Genomic DNA, 19,440 nt, shown 5'->3' with positions numbered 1-19,440 from the left:
CTGGTAGAATATATGAAAAATTAACTTAAAATACATCCTATGACGGGGCAATCCCACTCCTGGGGATCCTCCCCAAAGTATAGTAAATATGTTTGCAAAAAGGACAGATCTACACATGCACACAGCAGCACTGTTTGGCAACAGCCCCAAGCAGGAAATTATCCAAATGTCTGTTTATAGTGCAGCGAATAGACTGCTGAATATCCATATAATGAAATCCTACGGAACAACGAGAGTGAACCAACCAATACACAAAGCCACATAAGCAAATCTCACAAATATAATATTGAATGAAAGAACCCACATACAGAACATTAATACCTGATAGTAGAAGTAGTTAAGTGGAAAGGAGGGGGAAAAAGGAGCAGCAACTTATAAAAGAAAGCTGGGGCGCCTGTGTGGCTCAGTCGGTTAAGCGTTGACTCTTGATTTTGGCTCCAGCTCACAGTTCGTGACTTTGAGCCCCACGTTGGGCTCTGCACTGTCGGTATGGGGCCTGCTTGGGATTCTCTCTCTTTCTCTTTCTGTCTCTCTCTCTCTCTCTCTGCCCCTCTCCTGCTCCTGCTCTCTCTCTCTCAAAAATAAATAAACTTTAAAAAAGAAAAAAGAAAGTAGTCCTCTTCCAATCTCTAGGCAGTGACCATCCAGCTTTCCAAATGTCTGGCACTTGGGCACTGAGGCTGAACACGAAGCATCATTGAGACAAAATGGAAAAGAAAGTCAAATGTGAGTGGAAAGCAGTTGTGTTAGTCAATCACAGGAATGTAGGCTCCACAAGAGGTCTTTTTTTATCTGTTCTGAAAAATGACTGTGTCCCCAGTCCCTAGAGTAATGCCTGATGTAAGTTCCGCAATAACTAATTTTTTTACAAACTACAGCCCTTATGACTATAGATGCAAAAACTCTCAAGAAAACAAATTGGCAAGTCAAATCTGGCATTCTGTGTGTAGGATTATTGACCATCCCTCAGTGCGATCGATCCCAGGAATTCAAGGTTAGTTTAACATCCAAAAATCGATGAATGTAATCCATCATATTAATAAAGGACAAAAACCATATAAGCAACTCCACTGATGCAGAAAAAGCAATTGACAAAATACAGCACCCTGTTATGATGAAAATGCTAAATAAGCTAGAATTGCAAGAGCACTAATTCAACCTGAAAAGGGCATGTATGAAAAACTCATAGCTATTATCATATTTAATGATGAGAGACTGAAAGCTTTCCCCCTAAGGTCAAAAACAAGTCAAATACGTCCATTCTGACCACTTCTGTTAAATACTGTAAGAGAGGTTCTAGTCAGGGGAATTTTAACCCAGTTAGGTTAAAAAAAAAAAAGTCTTCTGTGAATGAGTGAATCAAGTCCTCACTTTATAGATAAGGAAACAGGTCCACAGAGAGGCAGGGGTTGTTCAAGGTCAGCCAGGCAGTGATGAGCACAGTGCGACCACCCCATCGGCCTCAGGGGATGGTCAGAATCTCCATCAGAGATGGTGTTTCAGAGCCTCACGCCCTCACCTATCTGTTAGAAGACTCACTCACCACTGTCCCAAAATTCTCATCAAAAACGTGGGAAGGAGTAAAGTGAAAATAAAAACTCAGCTTGGTACCTGACAAATGCGGGCCCAAGGGTACTTCACTCTCAGTCTTCACTGAATCTCACCTGCTGTAGTTTCTCAGTCTCTGGAAGGAGAGGACCTTTGCCGTGGCCCCTCCTACCTGGGTCCAGAGATTACAGAGTAGCTCTCTATGTCGAATCTCCAGACAGCTTACTGCTGTTTCTCAACTGCTACACTACGTTACCCTCCATCTTTAATAAGGCCAACTTTCTTCTGTGAGATTATCTGATTTTTCGGAGAAAAATATCCCTCCCTAGATTCTTCCTCCCTACATTTTCTGTCTGGTCTAGAGGGGAGATGTCAATTTTTCTCCACATTTCTTTCCCTAGGGAGGCACCACAAGTAAGTGCTGGACTGGGACTCAGAATCTGCCCAGGGGGCCGTTCCTGGAACACCGACCTCCTTTCCTGGAAAACAGCCTTCTGTGACTGTCACGGAATGAGATGGCTGATTTGGTGGGCAGCAAATACTCCTGTGGTCGTCTCCCCATCCCAGGCCTCCATAAAAGCTCAGAGGAGACGAAGTTCAGCAAAGTGAGCTTCTGTAGTGTTCAAGGGCATGCCATGTGGGGGCTCTGGGTGGGTAGGATTTATTTCTGAATTCCTTGTCAATGACCCATACTGACTGTGTCCTCTGTGCATGAGGAAAACTATCTGCACGCAATCCTTCATATGCACACAAAATCTTTGGTCTTCAATTGATGCTTCTCAAGTTGGTGGAGGCGGCTTAATTATAGACACTTTAGGGGTACTGACACCAACTGACATTGGTCAGGGCTTACTATGGGCCAGGACCTTGATAAATTCTCCCTGCATTTTCTCATTGCCTCCTGACAGGTCTTTAGCTAATTTAAGGCCACTCAAAGACCCGAAATAAGACCAGCATGAAGTCTAGCAGGGTGGAGGGTCGTTAAGAGATAAAACTCTACTTCTGTCTTCTGCAACACGACTTAGTCTAAAACAAACTGTACAAGAGCATCCAAGTAATAAACGTGCTGTGATTTTTTTTAAAAGCTGTCATTAGCCCATCTGCAATGATGAGCAAAACAAAAGAAGCCAGTGAGCATCTTTCATAAGAAAAACAGGCTTGGCTATAGGTTACATGCAAAAAAAGGACTCCACTTCTATCAGAATAGAATTTGAAAAATATTTTTTTTTAAAAAAAAGGAACACAGGGGCGCCTGGGTGGCTTAGTCGGTTAAGTGTCCGACTTTCGCTTAGGTCATGATCTCGCGGTTCGTGGGTTCGAGCCCCGTGTCAGGCTCTGTGCTGACTGCCGGCTCAGAGCCTGGAGCCTGTTTCGTCTGTGACTCCCTCTCTCTCTGACCCTCCCCTGCTCACGCTGTCTTTCTCTCTCTCTCCTAGAAATAAATAAAACATTTAAAAAATTAAAAAAAAATAAAGGAACACATAAGGGGAATAATGATAGACACACTTTAAAGAAATTTCCAAGGTTATGAAAAGTACCTTAAAATTGACCATGAAATGGGATTCTTATGCCTAGCAAATATTTCAAAAGGGAGGGAATTCCCTCACTTGACCGGCCCCTAACTTGAACTCTCATTTTTCAAAATGAAATGAATAGCTGCTTCCTCTTTCTGGATTTGAGTCCGTCAATATTTATTTTTCCTTCTGACCTAAACTAGCTTTTTGTTAAACCCAGGTCTTTGCAGATCCCAGACGTGTATCAGAGGGCAATGAATTCTACTCCAATGACTTCATCTGGAGGCACTGGCCGGGGGGAAACCCCATCATAGCTTACTTCCAGGGAATCAACCCCTGTGCCCAGGTTAAAGCAAGTAACCAGACAAACAACAGGAAGAAATAATTGTCAAGATGGAGAAAACACCAGGAAAAAAGAAGGTGGACTGAAGCCCATGGCATAATAGATACATTCTGCTAGAATCGGAGTCTGCCACCGACTAGCTGTGAGGCTTCCCAGCACCCTGTTCTGGGGCTGAGTGCTCTTTCTGTCCCATTCTCCCTTCAAGTCTCCAGTGAGAGCAGTGCCTTTATTCCGTTTTGCCAATTCTGCCTACAAGGCTGCTGCAGAGATATTAAATACAGCCTCACATTTAGGAAGAGAAATGACTGGGGCGCCTGGGTGGCTTAGTCAGTTGAGCGTCTGACTTTTGCTTAGGTCATGATCTCGCGGTTCGTGGGTTCGGGCCCTGCGTCGGGCTCTGTGCTGACTGCCAGCTCAGAGCCTGGAGCCTGTTTCAGTCTGTGACTCCCTCTCTCTCTGGCCCTCCCCTGCTCACGCTGTCTCTCTCCCCTAGAAATAAATTAAAAATAAAAAAATAAAAAAAAAGGAAGAGAAATGACTTCTGTGAGGCAACTCCTTTAGGGTAGCCCCTACGTGTTGCTTCTGTACACACAGGACAGTTGTTTCATTGCAGTGCTTCTCCTGAGCATGACACCCGGGGCTCCTTGGAGACTGGCGAGTTTTCTTCCCGTTTCCCCCTGCGGCTCTTATTTCCAACCGTGAGCCTTCACAGCGTGCCTCAGTTAAAAGACCTGGCTGGCAGACATAAGCCTGTCGGGGCGGCCACTCCCATAATGACCCGCAGACAGGTACACAGATGCAGTTCAGTCTCTACTTCCTGGATGAACCACGGAGGGGAGGGTGTTTGATCAAAAGAATGAGGAAGTTCTGAGGGACAGAACAATGGGAACAGTATACCACCCTTTGGGGGAAAAGGAGGGGAAAATTTATCCTTATGTTTGCTTGCATCTGCAGAAAGACCCCTCCTGAAGGGTGACAAAACGGATCAAGGCATTCGTTCCAGGGCTGGGCTGCTTCGCTCTGAAACCCGGCTCTACCACAGAGCTGAGTGACCACGGGCGAGTTACTTAACCCCTCTATGCTTCCTCGTTTGTAAAAAGAACAAAATTCCAACATCCGCCTCACAGCTTATAAACAGGCTGATATTGAAAAAGCACTTAGAACAGCGCATGGCCTGCAGTAGATAGTACGGGAATGTTCTTATTACTAATGGTAGTTGTCGCATATCGCGAAGAGTGGTTACCTGTGTATTAGGGGGCCCGGGGCAAGGGCAGCGTGAAGGGGGAACAGTCTGTGTATCTTTTTTAGTCCATGTGACTAAATTAACTACTCCGAAGGTCAAAATAAAAATGATTTAGTGGTTAAAAATCACCTGCTGCAAACGGATTTCATTATTTGGCCTATTCTGAAGATTATTGGATTCATATATTTTTTTTTGTGCTACTCATTAAAAGGGCTCCTGAGAGACCCCGCGTTTCTGTTTTTCACTGTGATTTTATTCCCTAGCCTTTTGAGTGAGCTTCTTTCTCTTGCACGTGTCAATAACGGTGCCGGTAATAACACAGTTCTAAGAAGGAATGTTCTGGAACATTCCCGGTCTTGACGACACAGGCGCTGGCCCCATCTCATAGGAAAAGGTGACGTGAGCTTGTCTGAGAACCCAAAGCCAGACAGGGCCAGAGTCCAGAGTCACTCACAGGTCCCACACGAAGTTCCCTATTCCAACATTTCTTGCATCTATTAAAATCCAGATTCCCGGGGCCTCGTGCTAGACTTAGAGGATCAGAGCCGGGCCAGGGGGATTTTCTTGGAGCCGCTCACCTCTGGCGCGTGAGGGTCTCAGTACCAGCCTGTCCGCCTACAGCCTGGGCTCCCTTAACTAAACTCTCACTGCGGTCACCCGGGCAGGGCAGAGGGCCGGCTCACCCTCCGCTCTCAAACACCATTCTCCATGTGGGCACAGCCTTGCGGGACCCTTGGCTCTTGCCAGAAGCTCGGACAAGATATACTTCGGGAAGCACGGCCCGGGGAAGGTGCCCCTCAGCAGCAGCGAGACCATGTTTAGGGTCACGTGTGTATCTACAGCTTTCCATGAAACCTGTGAGGTCTCCTAGGGGCGATAGGCAGACAAAATGTTACTCTGATTATCACTTGAACAACACGACCGAGATGCTTCCAGGAAATGCCACTGTGTGCGCAAGGCCACCCTTGCCCTTCCTTGTTTGCACAGTGTCGCAGTAATTCAGAGTCAGGGGAGGTAAGCTTTGCTATCCCAGTGCCGAGAGCTCATGAAGAGTTACTGTCTGTTTGGAAATCAATTGCCAGAGCCAAGCAGATCATCAGATAAACAACTGCTATTGGACAGAAGCAGGGCCCTCAAGGGCTCCAAAGAGACTGCGCTAATTAATTAGCTGCGGCAGAGAGATGGTAACAGTGCACAGCTCAGCGGGCCGGGTTCTCCCAGGGGTGAGGAACGAGAAGGCTGCTAAGAAAGCTTTCGAAGATCCAGATTAGAAACTTCTTTTTCTTTTTCTTTCCTTTTTTTTTTTTTTTTTAACGTTCGGATTAGAAACTTCTTCAGCTGGCGATCCTCCCCTAGAGATAAGATCTTCTGAAAGCGGCTGTTGTTGTTTTCTTAAGCTCCTATGACTTTTCTGCAGAAGATCCTAGAGCTCGTGTGAATTGCTGGCCACAGACCCCAGGAGCAGATCAAAGGAAAACCAATCTTTCTCTGGAATCTGATAAGCTGTGCAAACAGTGTTGGAGAAACCACTTCAGACATCCCCTAGGATGTCACCAGGAACAAGTGTCACTAATATTTGCATAGTAAATAAAAAGTGGCCATCGTATTGTTTCTAAGTCAGATGCTATTACTTCCCATTCTGCTTCCCCCCCTCCCCCTTCTCCTCTGCCTTTTGCTAATTCTCTGCGGATAAACCTAGCGTTTATCTTGACCTTTTTCACTTTCTGAAGACTTTGGCCAAGATGACGATGCTGAGAAGAAACACAGGATTCTTGCTGTTAAGTGCAAGGCTCAAGATAAACCAGAAGAGTGAATTAAAGTTCTAAATCCTCTTAAAGGCGCCTGTGTTTCACAATTGGCTACAGATTAAAAAAATAAATAAATCTGGCCATGAAATCACTGTTCTTAGGGCCAGACAAACAAGATTGCAGTAACCATGATAACCTGGCAGAACTTGACTTAGCAAGTGTTTGAAAGTGCGCACTAAAATGCACTGAATACCAATGCTTCCTAACCATTTTTTCTTTTTCTTTTTTGGTATTGCGTTTCCTCACCAGTATGAGCAAGTACCGTTATCGTCTCTTCCCAGACATATTCAGATAAGCTCAAATCTCTGCTAAGAACACAGACCACACGCCAGCATTGATTATCGGGAAGAAACGAGATTATCCTAACTTCTTCGGTCAGGGACCCAGTTTTTGGAACCTCAAACAGTGCGAGGCCAACTCAGTCACTTTGACAACGTCAAGAGGCAAAAAATCACAGCCAAGCTCTGATGGCTATTTATATTAAAAAGACGTCCTTGAAGAGCCTATAGCAACCTGTACCAGAAACCATTATAGGTTAAAAATACTCTACTTACTTTATGAAGAAGTAAAAACCCTCAGAAAGGGCACAGTGAGTTTTTATACTCCACTCTGGGCGTGAGTGTAATTTTCCCCATCACCAGAGTGGATAAATACAGGTTTTATCCTCTTACAGATCTCCTAAGCTGCTCGAGATGTGAATTATACCTTTCTATATTTGGAAGGGAATAGAAGCACGCAAACCTGCTACTGTTTATTTTCTAAAGCGTCTCCATGAATAGGATCCCCAGAAGCTCTATCTGTTTGCAGACATTCATCAGCAGGAAAGTAAACACACCACCAGGCACACATTTCCCCAGGGCTGTTTCATTCGGAACTAGAGCTCTGGTTTTCGTAGCTGCTTTGTCTAAATATTTTTGGGATGATTCATTCATGGTTTCCACATCCTAACAGCGGGTATCCCCGACAGTCCTGACATACCAAGGCACAGAGCAAGGCAGAGAGGAAAGGAAAGAGTGAAGGCGGTACCTCGCGTCTCCATCCGAGAGGACCCCCCTGTGCATCAAAACTAGGCTTCGCCCGGCAACTATGGGCAGCGAGTTTCCTTCTTCTCTGTAATAATAAAAACTCAACATGCTCGGGGCTCAGCAGGGGACAGCAGACTGGCATAGCCCGCCTGGCCCTGAAGGCCCGTGACTGAATCAGCAGTGAACTGCACGCTGGAGTTTTCCATAGGACCATTCACGCTGGGGCTGGGAAAGTCACACTGGCCTCCCCCTTCTCTGCTGACCAGCAGAAATGCCCAGGCTCCACACTGTTGCGTTCCCCCCCCCCCCCAACCCTGGGACAGCTCCCTAGAGACAAAGTGACTTTCTCAGAGCATGGGATCCGAAGTAGGGGAAGAAAAAACACCCCAAACTTCCACAAAGATGCAGCCAGCAGCACCATTTTTAAGAGTGGAAACATGGAAATGGGAACAGCTAAGCAAGAGACTGAGACGCAGTAGAATAAAACACTGTACAGCTATTCAAAGTGATGAGAGTGCAGCTGCAGGCGACCTGCCAAAGTGCCAATCTACAAAAGGTGGCAAAACAGCACAGAGATTGTAAAATATGTAAAATCGTATGTGAGGCAATGAACGAGAAAAGGAGGGGGACTTGTGGTGAATCGGTGTTCAAATGCTTGAGGTTATTTTTTGCCTTAAAGAAGTACATGAGGCATTCATACAAATACCAAAAGACTATAGAGGGAGACCAAATACTTCGATTGTCAAATGAGGCGTATAAATCATTCTTTAATGGCCTTGAGCAAAGTGAATGATCCAGGATTTATCACCCCTTCCCCATCTCACCCCGCCGGATGCAATGAGGAAAATGTGAACACATAAAAATGAAACCCTTATTAAGCAAAACTGCTCACAATGAAGTTCTCAATTTCCTGATTCAAGCTCATGGCCAGTGAAAGGTGTGTCACTGACAGAGTGGAGCTGTAACATCTTCTATCCTGGGCAAACGAAACCCTCGGCCACCCTCAGGTCTCTGAGCAGAGAGAGAACTGGTTCTGTACGTTCTTTTCTGGAACCCAGATTTGCAAACCTACCATTACTTTGGGAAACAAAGTCCATTTAAAATAGGCTATGGAGGGAAAGATTTCTTCCCCCAAACTTCTACACATCACTTTCCTCCTCCCCTGAAAAACAAAGCAGAGAGACCTCTGACAATAAAAATTGATAAAAGAATTAACCATTCGGGGGGAAATAAAGGATAGGATTCCCTTGAAATAGCCTCAAACTGCTGTCTGTATGATGATGGAGGCCTCTAGAATTTAGAGCAGTGAACAGGACTCAGTCCTCTCTTTTTCTTTATGTTTCTTTATTTTGAAGGGGGGGATGTGCAGGGGAGGGACAGAGAGAGAGGGAGAGAGACAGAAAGGGGGAGAATGAACCGAACTCCACATAGTCTCCATGCTGTCAGTGCAGAGCTGAGGTGAGCTCAATCCCACAAGATCATGACCTGAGCAGAAATCAAGAGTTGGACTCTTAGTCGACTGAGCCACCCAGGTGCCCCAGCCCTCATTCGTCTTCATCTGTGGAATAGCAGACAAACTCACTATTACATGTGTGTGCCAGACACCTGGGCTCCAGCAAGCAAAGGGTTTGAACATGAGGCCCCGCCACACAACTCTTACTTGTGACCGCGTCTTCCCCTGAGAAACAACGGGTCTTAAATTTCATAGTACTTTCTATAACTAGACTGAATTCTGTACAAATAGTGTTTTAACATTGTGATGGCGATGAAAACCTGATCATTTACTTCCCTTTGTCACTTTTTTCTTTTAACCATACAGCTAGCTCATGATTTTCCTTCTAGAAGAACAATCACCTATAATAACTGGAGGTTTTCTGCATGTGGGGAAGCATCAAAGTCTCTAGATCCCGTGACCACGGTTTAGAGGCATGGCTCTCTGCTCCTGAAATGGGCACTTAGCTCTCTCTCAGAAAGCCCATCGCTAGCCCTGCTGAACTCTGTCCAACCCCTCAGCTGAAGCAGGGCAGAAAGTGAGAAATTTCAATGAAGAATTAAATTTGCTGACCCACCTGGGGAGAAGAAAACCCCCGCTCTGCTGGTGGATTCACGTGGTTGACCGGCTCAACACCACCGCAGTCGTGACTGGCACTTGACAGATGGGGAGCACTGGGCCCCAAGTTAGACCCAGGTCTTGGTGCTGATCTTGCTGGGTGACTAGGGTAAAGTACTTTACCTCTCTGGTCTTAACTGTCCTTGACTGTTATGGGAGGGAATTGGATAAATCACATTTTCTGGAGTCTTCTGGTTTTAACATTACGGTTCTGATTTCTTCCCTGTCAAGATGTACGGTTTCTTCCTCATCAGACAATTCAGCAAGCTGATGGTTACTGTATTCAATTCTCATGAACAATCTAGTGGACAGGTATTTGTATACCTACTGTGCAGATGAGGAAACTGAGGCTCAAAAAGGTCAAAGGACTTGTCAGTGCCTCAACTAGTGATTGAGAGGCAAGGCCAGGACCAGAATCTGGGATGTCCACCTCCATGCCACCATTGCTGTCACTTTAATAGTCATCACTGCTTCAAGATTTAACACAGCATTAAATCTTTAGTATGGTTTATGTACAAATTTGGGAGACAGGCATCCAGTATTCTGTAGTCTGAATTCGAAGACTTCCTTTATTGAAAAATAAACTCCCTGGGTATAGTTTAACATTCTCTTTCTTTTAGGGGGCCCATCCCTGGCCTCTTTTAATCAATGGGTGGGATCAAATGGCTTTTGCTTAACATATTCTTTGGGATGAGTTAAGGTCTGCTATCTTTCTCTAATTCCAAAGCATCGGTTCTTCTGAAACACCTTCCTCTCCAAATGAAAAGACAGGCCACCGGGACCTTTCTTATAATTATACAAATAACACATATTTTTACAGGGATCTGTTTACATATAACACTTAACTGGTGGAGAAACTCAAGTTGCGATGCAGGAGGAGAAAGAATTATAACCCTGTGGCATTCGTTAAACACACTCAAGGAGCACAGAGCGCAGCACAGGAAGATGATATGAAGGACAAAACCCATGGGATCTGAACGAGCACTTCTAAGTTAGGGGGTTTATCAAGTTTCGAAAACGAGGCCTTTCTCCCGCTCCCTTCACCCCGGAAATGGAAGGATAAACAAACCTCTCTGTAGGGACACAAAGGCCCCACCAGGGCCCAGGGGAAATCTGAGTGTGTGAAATCTGTTTGCTACTTTGTCTTTTATTTCCCTGAATACTGACCTTGAGCAGAAAGGAGCCTCTGATTTCAGAGCGGAAGTATGCCTGAGAGAGGACGTGTGTGAGGCGGGGCCTGGTCTCACACCTTCAATGGCTCCAGGGTGGCAGCACCAGGACCAAGCCCACCCTGGCTGTGGGCCTCCACCTACTTTCCAAGAATCTGTGTGCTCCGTGGCCTGGCCTGCCCATCACTGTCACTGTGGCCTGCAAGCAGGCTCCTCCTGTCCCCTGATAACGCAACTTCCAACTCCTCTGGCTCTCCCCTCCCCCCTCCCCCCCAGTTCCCAGTACACGACAATTCAGCAATTAGCTATTCTCAGCCATTAGCCGTTTTCAGTAGCCATGCCTAGACATTCGATGACAACCTGAGTTTACATCCAGGGCAGGGACCACACTGCTAGCATGGGTGGCTGGTCACCTGTGCCAAGTGCTAGGGCTACCTTTACATCAAGAAGAATCCCTCTATAAGTTCGCAGATGATTCTAGGCCTTGTTCCCTAAACAATGGCTCAAAATGAATGCAGGCTGTGCACATACCAATTTCTCCTTTTTTTGTTGTTTTGACTTTTACTAATTTTAACTAATCTTTGCTAATTAAAACACTTTTACTAATTTTAAGCTAATATCTTGCATGTCTTCCCTTTATGGTTTCCTGTGTTTTCCAACTGTTCTTCAATAATCAGTAAATGAGAAAACATTTTAATATAGTCTTGTTTTTTTCTTTTAAAAAAAGTGAGTTAAAGAACAGTCGTGTTTACTCAGGGGCCAATGGAAAGGAAATAAAACGATGCTGTGGCGCCATCTAGTGACAGGGAGTCGAAAAGGCCAAGACAAGTCCGAGAGCTTGGAACTATCTGGAGCCAGTTAGAGTGCTCCCAGGTTTTTGGGGGGGAAAAGGAGACTTATTTCCCAGAATCCTTCGATGTCTCTAGGGAAGGGCACGTGTCCTCAATTAGAGGGGGAAGGGGGCGTCACCTGACAGCAATTCTGACACCCCAAGAAGGAAGCTGGGGGCGGGACAGTCTGGGTAGGGTGCCCACCATCAGCCGCGGGGAGCAATCAAGCACAGTGGTTGACGGACCCACACATGGGACCTGTAGCACACTTAGTGTCCCGCACTCTGCAGAGGGGGACCGTGGGCGGGGCGGCAGATTTGCCCTGCCATTTTCAGGTCACCTCAGTGAATTAAATTCAGCAGAATAAACAACGCCCGTTAGAATCTTCAATCACAGAGCTGAAGGTGTAGGGTGTCGACCGGCCAGGTGTGATAATGGACATCTGCTCTTTGTGGCAAATCCCACTGTTCTGAGTTGCTCTTAGAGTCTCCTCCCATCACATGCCGAGTACCTGGCACCACCCAAATCTGCCCAGCGCTCTCGGGCAGCAGAGCTAAGGCAGCAGGAATATTCAGGGAAGCAATGAAAGGTGGAAACGCCGGGTTTTCTATTGGAAATAAGGGATTTCATCACCCCTTTCCTGGCCAGACAGCTCAGGGGTCACCAGACGCCTTCAACTATTCCCTGGGGTCCAGGTGCCACTTTCTCCATCGCCTCTCCCTTCTTCGCCCCTTCCTTCCTCTTGGTCACAAAGTCCCGGTGCTTCTACCTCTCTGCACCTCTGGCACCTCTGGGCTGAAGGCTAGGCTCCACCTGCCATATTCGGCTCGCTTTCGGCTCCCATTCGGCTCCCATTCTCTCCCGGACAATTTGCAACAGCCCCCTCTTCAGGCCCTGCCCTGCATTGCACCTCTGCTGCTCCCGCACTTTTTTTTTTTTTTTTTTCTTTTTGTAGGTGTGGTTGATCAAGTCACTCCACTTAAACTCTTCCATGACTTCCTTGTTCTTAGGATTGACTCCAAATCCTTGATGTGACCTACAGATAAGCCCTTCTAAAACCTGGCCCCTGCCCACTTACTTTAATTCAAATATTTAACTGGAAATGGAATTTAATTCAAATATTTTGCAAGGATAATTATTGTTTATTTTGATAAATGAAGCTTGATGTCAATATCAGCCATGCTATAAAAAAAGATAGTGAACTAGAATACAGAAAATTGCCTGGGCTTACTGACCTTTCTAAAGGACTTAAGGGGGTAAAAAAAAAAAAAAACCCAATATCACAAACCATATCTATTTTTGTAAAATGATGCATCTTTAAGGCAGAGGTGTTTTAAAGGGAATTAATGATCAGATCCTCAACTTTCATACATATTTTTCCTAAAACTGATCTGACTGAGATACTCTTCCCTTTCCCAGTTTCCCATCTCCCACTATATAAACGAAGAGCACAATTCTCTTCCACCTTAATTCTTAGACGGTGTCAAAACCTCCACATTATCTAACAGACAATTTAAATATCAGTATCTGTGGGTTTCCTTGAATCAGGCACTGTAATGGGCTTCTTACTTACACAAGAGACTAATAAGGGTGAAGGATGGCATTAGAAATGGGGCTGTTTGGGGCCACACTGGGCTGTTCAAAATTCAGTTATATGTTTAAAAAATATACTGAATAAAAATATATACATAGAATGGAATGGGAGTGTTGTGGCTCTTATATAATGACTTTGCCTTTTTTCACCCCCTGATTATTTCCAAAGACGTTATCACTTCTGAGCTAGAATTCTGTGACTGCAAAGCAAACAAACACTGAGAGAAGTAACACAACATTAGGCCTTCTTTGTGCCCTTTCCCTCCTCCTTCCTTCCCTCTCTCCCCACCTTACATCCATCATCCATCCATCCATCCAACCTTCCTTTCTTCCATCCAACTATCCATCCATCCATCCATCCTCTAAGAATCAGAAACAAGATAGTTGTCACAGAGACGCCTTATAATACATTGGCTGAACTGAAAATGGTATCAGACCTTTACTGGTTGAAAGCAAATCTGGTGTAGCAGATTGGTTTGGTAAGAAGGACTGGCTTTGCAACAGAGCATATGTAAGACATTTTACGGAAGTGAATGAGTTACATTTGCAGCTCTAAGGTCTTAACAGTATTTTAAAATCCAGATAGTTTAAAAGCATTTTTAAAAATTAAATAAATAAATAAAAAGGATACTGACAAAAGTTTATCATTGCTACGTTCATTATCTTATCTTTGTTGGGAACATTTTGGGTTAAACAATTTGCCTCCAACTAAAGAGGGACGGGTTTAATGAAGTTTTTTTGAGGGGTTTTGATAAAGTCTTTTGAGTATAATTCCCATTAATGGAAAAAAAATGTTTTCTAAGGGTTGAAACTTGTAAGCCAAGTAATTTCTAATTATTTTCAATACAACTGAAGAAGGACCTAACTGATTTGTCATTTTTTTGGCACAGAACTTAGAAGAAATTCAGAGAATTAAGTGACATTATTATCACAAAACTATTGCCATCTCATGTACTTATTTGTGGTTTCTCAGTGCTTCTACCTCTAAAAATGACAAACGGGCAGAAGAGGTGATACTGAACTCTTTCTTATTCTGGCAATGGCTCTCATTTATCCATTTATGCGTAAGCTCGCTTTTTAAATGCTTTTTATAATACTTTCCCATTATAAGTTGCAATTTAAATGTAATTTCTATTTAATAATTATCTTGATGAAAAATGACTTAATAGTACTAATGGTTTATCAACATTTGTTTGGATTGTGAATTAATAAGAGCCAGGATAGTAACTTAGTCTAGGAGAAATTATTACTAACTTAACGTAGCAGAAATTTCTCTTCATACTCATGATACCTGGAAAAATGTCTTAAAATGTATGCATACATAGGGGCGCCTGGGTGGCTCAGTCACTTAAGTGTCTGACTTTGGCTCGGGTCATGATCTCACCACTTCTCACCACTTGTGGGTTCGAGCCCTGTGCCAAGTTCTGTGCTGACAGCTCAGAGCCTGGAGCCTGCTTCAGATTCTGTCTCCCTCTCTCTCTGATCCTCCCCCACTTGCACTCTCGCTCATGCACTCTCTCTCAAAAATAAACATTAAAATAATTTTTAAAAATTTTATGCATATGCATAGATGCATACCTTTATGTTACAGAGATGCATGATAAGGTGATCAGAATAAAATACTGTGGGAAGAAATAAAATGAAAAACAAGAGTTCATGGAAAAAAGAAACACAAATTCCAGCTGTTAAAGACAACTTGCTCGTGTATATTTTTTTTTAATTTTTTTAATGTTTTATTTATTTCTAGGAGAGAGAGAGAGAGACAGCGTGAGCAGGGGAGGGTCAGAGAGAGAGGGAGTCACAGACTCTGAAATAGGCTCCAGGCTCTGAGCTGGCAGTCAGCACAGAGCCCGACGCGGGGCTCGAACCCACGAACCGCGAGATCATGACCTAAGCGAAAGTCGGACGCTTAACCGACTAAGCCACCCAGGCGCCCCTCGTGTACATTTTTAATGGAGACATGTGGTTATAAACTTACTGTGGATTTAGAGTCCACTGAATACATTTAAAGAAGTGATTTTCAAATATCAGTATTTACAACATCTCACTGGTTTTCATAATTTCTGGGAAGTACACTGAAAGGCTTCACTAAGTCTTATGAAATGACCATTAATCATACAGTTCCTGTTTCTCTGTCACTGAGAGGTATCTGCTTAACCCAAAGACTCAAGAGACTTGGGAAAACTGAAATACTCTCATGTCCTTTGCACCTATTTAACAAGAAATTTGTATGTCACTTTAAAATACGAGAGTGCATGTGTAGTTTTACAGCATTATTTTGCAGCTATGTGAATGAAACACTGGATGGTCACTGTTCTAAAGGGCTTGTACTGGATCAACTGACCTTATGGCTTTCAGAAGTTCTCAGGAGTTAACAGCTGTATGTTCTGGTCATTTCACTGGATATCCTTGACCCTAAGTGGCTCCTAAAGCCAAAGGAATTCAGGTCCAGGATGTTGAGGCCTTCTCCCTTTTCTGAGTCTTGTCTGGGATGGTGTGACCCAAGGGTTTCTCTGGGATGTTTGGAGGGAGATAGGCTGCCCCTCATCACCAGCTCTTCCCCTCCCGAGCACTGCTTGGGAGCACTCCCTAACCTCAACTTTGATTTTTGTCACAGTCCCTCCCAGGTGGGGCTTGGCTTAGGAGAGACCAAAAAGTCTGATGCTTCTGACCCACAGAGCACTCTGGCTTCTTGCCAGGAAGCCTGCTGCCTGCCACTCCATGACCAAGGGTGAGGGGACGGAAGGGCTCCTCCATGTCCCTGTCCATGTCACTGTCAGCACAGAGCCCCAATGTGGCGCTTGGACTCACAAACTGTGAGATTACAACCTGAGCAAAAATCCAGAGATGGGTGTTGAACCAATGGAGCCACCCGGGTGCCCCTCCAACATTTATCAACTGTCATCAGAGAGGCAAGCTAGTAAACCTCTTTGTGCCTCAGTTTCCCTACCTATTAAATGGTGATAACAATAGGAACTATCTCCAGTGATTACGAGGACAGCATGCAATACTAAGCTAGCACACAAGAATGTAATAAATGAAGTCGTTATTATTATTAAATGCAAAATTTAGAATTTTAGAAGGGAGCTAAAGAAAAGACAAGGTGAGAATCAGCAGATGGCACGCTTCCTTCCAGGGAGTGTGACCCTAAAACCTCCTGTCCCGCACCCCTGGATTCTGCCTGGCTGCCAAACCTGGTCCCAACGGGCAGCAGCAGCCCAGGCTCTGCCCCAGAGGAGCTGCAAATCACCTCTGATGAGGACCGCCTCTCCCTCCTGGGCCGCTGCCAGCTACACAGCCACCGAGCTGGAGACCCTCCCCCCACCCCCAGTTTGGTTTCCCCCACACCCGGGCCTGCCCCAGAGACAGGAAGTGCACCAGGACACCCTAACATTGTCACACACAGCTGTCACGGTTCTGTGTGAATCGTTCACGCACTGCACAGACCTCCGGCCCTGAATGGCCCTCTCCCCACGCGCGTGTGGACATGGCTGAGGCATGGCGGGCTGGAGGGGCCCGGGGCTCCTAGTTAGCCCAGGAAACGTACCTGAAGAGCGATGGCACAAAGGAAGACCGGTCTGGCTTAGCATCAACTGCATCTCCGCTTGCTGAGTCCCCAGCCGCCTGCTCCCTGCCGCAGCCCTGATCGTCTGCCATCTGGAAGAAAGAAAACCGAACCAGAACACTGTTATCTAGTGGCATCACCGGCCTCATGATACTTTTAAGTAGCACTCCTTAGGCGATACAGTTTTTTTAAACATTTTTCTTTAAGTTTATTTATTTGAGAGAGACAAAGAGCGCGCGAGCCAGGGAGGGACAGAGAGAGAGAGGGAATCCCAAGATGGCTCCGCACTGTTGGCACAGAGCCCAATGCGGGGCTTGAACTCACAAAACTGGATGATCATGACCTGAGCCAAAATCAAGAGTGGGATGCTTAACCAAGTGAGCCAGCCAGGCGCCCTTAGGTGTTACAGTTTTTAATTAAGCCTGGAGCAGTCTTGCATATTTAGGCTCCAGGGCTACTGCACCAACCATCCACTGAAATGCTTGAGTGCCAACTCTATTTGCGGCATTGTTTCAGAGAGGGAAGATACTGCAGCAAAGAAAACAAAAGCTGTGACCTCAGAGAGCTTCTAATCTGGCACCCCTGATTTTGTGAAAGGATCCCTGTGTCTGAGAAGCTGTGGAAGGTCTGTAACAACAAAAAACTCCCCCTACATTCCTGACAGGTGACAAGGTGCTCATCCTTTGCCTGGCATCACTTGAACCCAGTTCAAGACCATTAGCAACCTGGGGGTATAAAGCTTTCTGTGTCAGACTGTTTTACGTAGTTCTACCAAAATAGATTTCCATCATATTATCTTCCTCCTCCAGAATCTTTAAGAGATCCCTAGGATCTAAAAGTTCAAACCTAAACCCACATCCTGGGATTTTTTTTTTTTAATGTTTTTATTTATTTCTAGGAGAGAGAGAGAGAGAGACCGTGAGCAGGGGAGGGTCAGAGAGAGAGAGGGTCACAGTCTGAAACAGGCTCCAGGCTCTGAGCTGGCAGTCAGCACAGAGCCCGACGCGGGGCTCGAACCCACGAACCGTGAGATCATGACCTAAGCGAAAGTCGGACGCTTAACCGACTAAGCCACCCAGGCGCCCCCATCCTGGGATTTTTAAGACCCTTTACTATCTAGTACTGGAGGTGGCAAACTATGGCCCACCACATGTTTTTGTAAATAAAGTTTTATTGGAATACAGACATACCCGTTCATTAACGTATTGTCTATGGCTGCTTTCCTGTCACCACCAGAGTTGAGCGATTGTGACTTGGACTATATGGTCTGAAAGCCTAAAATCTTTACCACCTGGTCCTTTATAAAAAAAAGTGGGAGGGGCGCCTGGGTGGCTTAGTCGGTTAAGCGTCCGACTTTCGCTTAGGTCATGATCTCGCGGTTCGTGGGTTCGAGCCCCGCATCGGACTCTGTGCTGACTGCCAGCTCAGAGCCTGGAGCCTGTTTCAGTCTGTGACTCCCTCTCTCTCTGACCCTCCCCTGCTCATGCTGTCTCTCTCTCTCTCCTAGAAAAAAAAAAAAAAATTAAAAAAAAGTGGGATATCCTACTAACCCACTATTCCCTCTACTTTAAGAAGTAAAAATATCAATAATAGAAACTGATTTATTATTTGCTTGTACCAATTGTTTTGTAAGCATTTCCTTATCTAATACTCTTTATAATGCTGTTAGACCATCCCTATGATCACTGCTTTTTGACAGATGAGGAAGATGAGACTAGAAAAAGCTATATAGCTTGTCCCAGGTTATATTACTAGTAAATAGCAGGACTTGGATCTGCAGCCAGCAGCACACACCCCGTTACCATCAGACCATGCAGCTTCCCAGCATTCTTAAGCATATTATACTCATTTTGGGTTCTGTCAGGGCTCATAGTTCCTTCTTTCTGGAAGTCACCACCCATACATTTGCTGGACATGACATCTTTGTCCAGCTGGCTAATAATCCGTCTTCAGAATCCAGCTTAAATGGCACCTCCTTAGGGAGGTCCTCCTTGATTACACCTATCTCATCACCTACCCCCACCCCTTGCTCTCTTTGTCTTTTACTTATTTTCACTCTGCTTATTGTTTAGCTCAAACACAACAGTTCTAAGTTCATCATGGCAGAAGCACCCAACACACAAAAGGTGCTTACTAAAGAAATATTAATTGAATGGGAAGAATATTAATTGCTGGAAGAAACAAATGTCCTAAGAGAAGAGAGCCCGCTAAAAGGGAACAGAGGGGGAGGGGAGGATCCCACAAGAGCTCTCTACAAGGACTGTGAGAAGTCAGGTAGCCATCTTGTTTCTCAACACCTCATCAACCTTCCGCCATTGCCTGCGACGCGTGTTGTGTGTTCGGTTGGGGGCGGTTAGATTTTTCAGATTAGGATGCAAAACGTTTCTTGAAAACAGAGATAACCCCATCCCCAAAGGAAGTAAGAGTGAATCCAGGCACCCAGAAACGCTCAGGAGTTTTATTTCATCTCCTTTACACAAGCTTATTTTTCAGTGTGGATTGTTGTTAGCAAAGCACAGAAATACTTTTTAAAGTTAGCAAGTTAAAGTTACACAAAACCCATTAGAAGAGAACACCACCTTTGACATGTGGTAATTAAGCCTTGAGCCTTTTGCTCATGCTAGTCTCCAAAGCTGAATGTAGGATTTAGGATGATAAAACAATGCGACCGTTTTTTTTTTTTAAAAGGACA

General features: G+C 45.0%; 1 protein-coding gene across 4 annotated transcripts in view; it reads right to left on the bottom strand.

The window, feature by feature from the left end:
- CASP7 (caspase 7) overlaps nucleotides 1-19,440 on the bottom strand; it is a 29,489-nt gene that overhangs the window by 7,539 nt on the left and 2,510 nt on the right. For all 4 annotated transcript variants that reach the window (XM_039237671.1, XM_039237668.1, XM_039237669.1 and 1 more), the window contains exon 2: nucleotides 16,731-16,840. In XM_039237671.1, coding sequence (XP_039093602.1) covers nucleotides 16,731-16,840 — 110 coding nt within the window. The remainder of the gene's footprint in view (nucleotides 1-16,730; nucleotides 16,841-19,440) is intronic.

This window comes from Hyaena hyaena, unplaced genomic scaffold (assembly GCF_003009895.1).
Source record: "Hyaena hyaena isolate Hyena2069 unplaced genomic scaffold, ASM300989v1 scaffold_128, whole genome shotgun sequence".
In the NCBI taxonomy this organism is placed as follows: Eukaryota; Metazoa; Chordata; class Mammalia; order Carnivora; family Hyaenidae; genus Hyaena; species Hyaena hyaena.
This window is presented reverse-complemented; position numbering and strand designations above follow the sequence as displayed.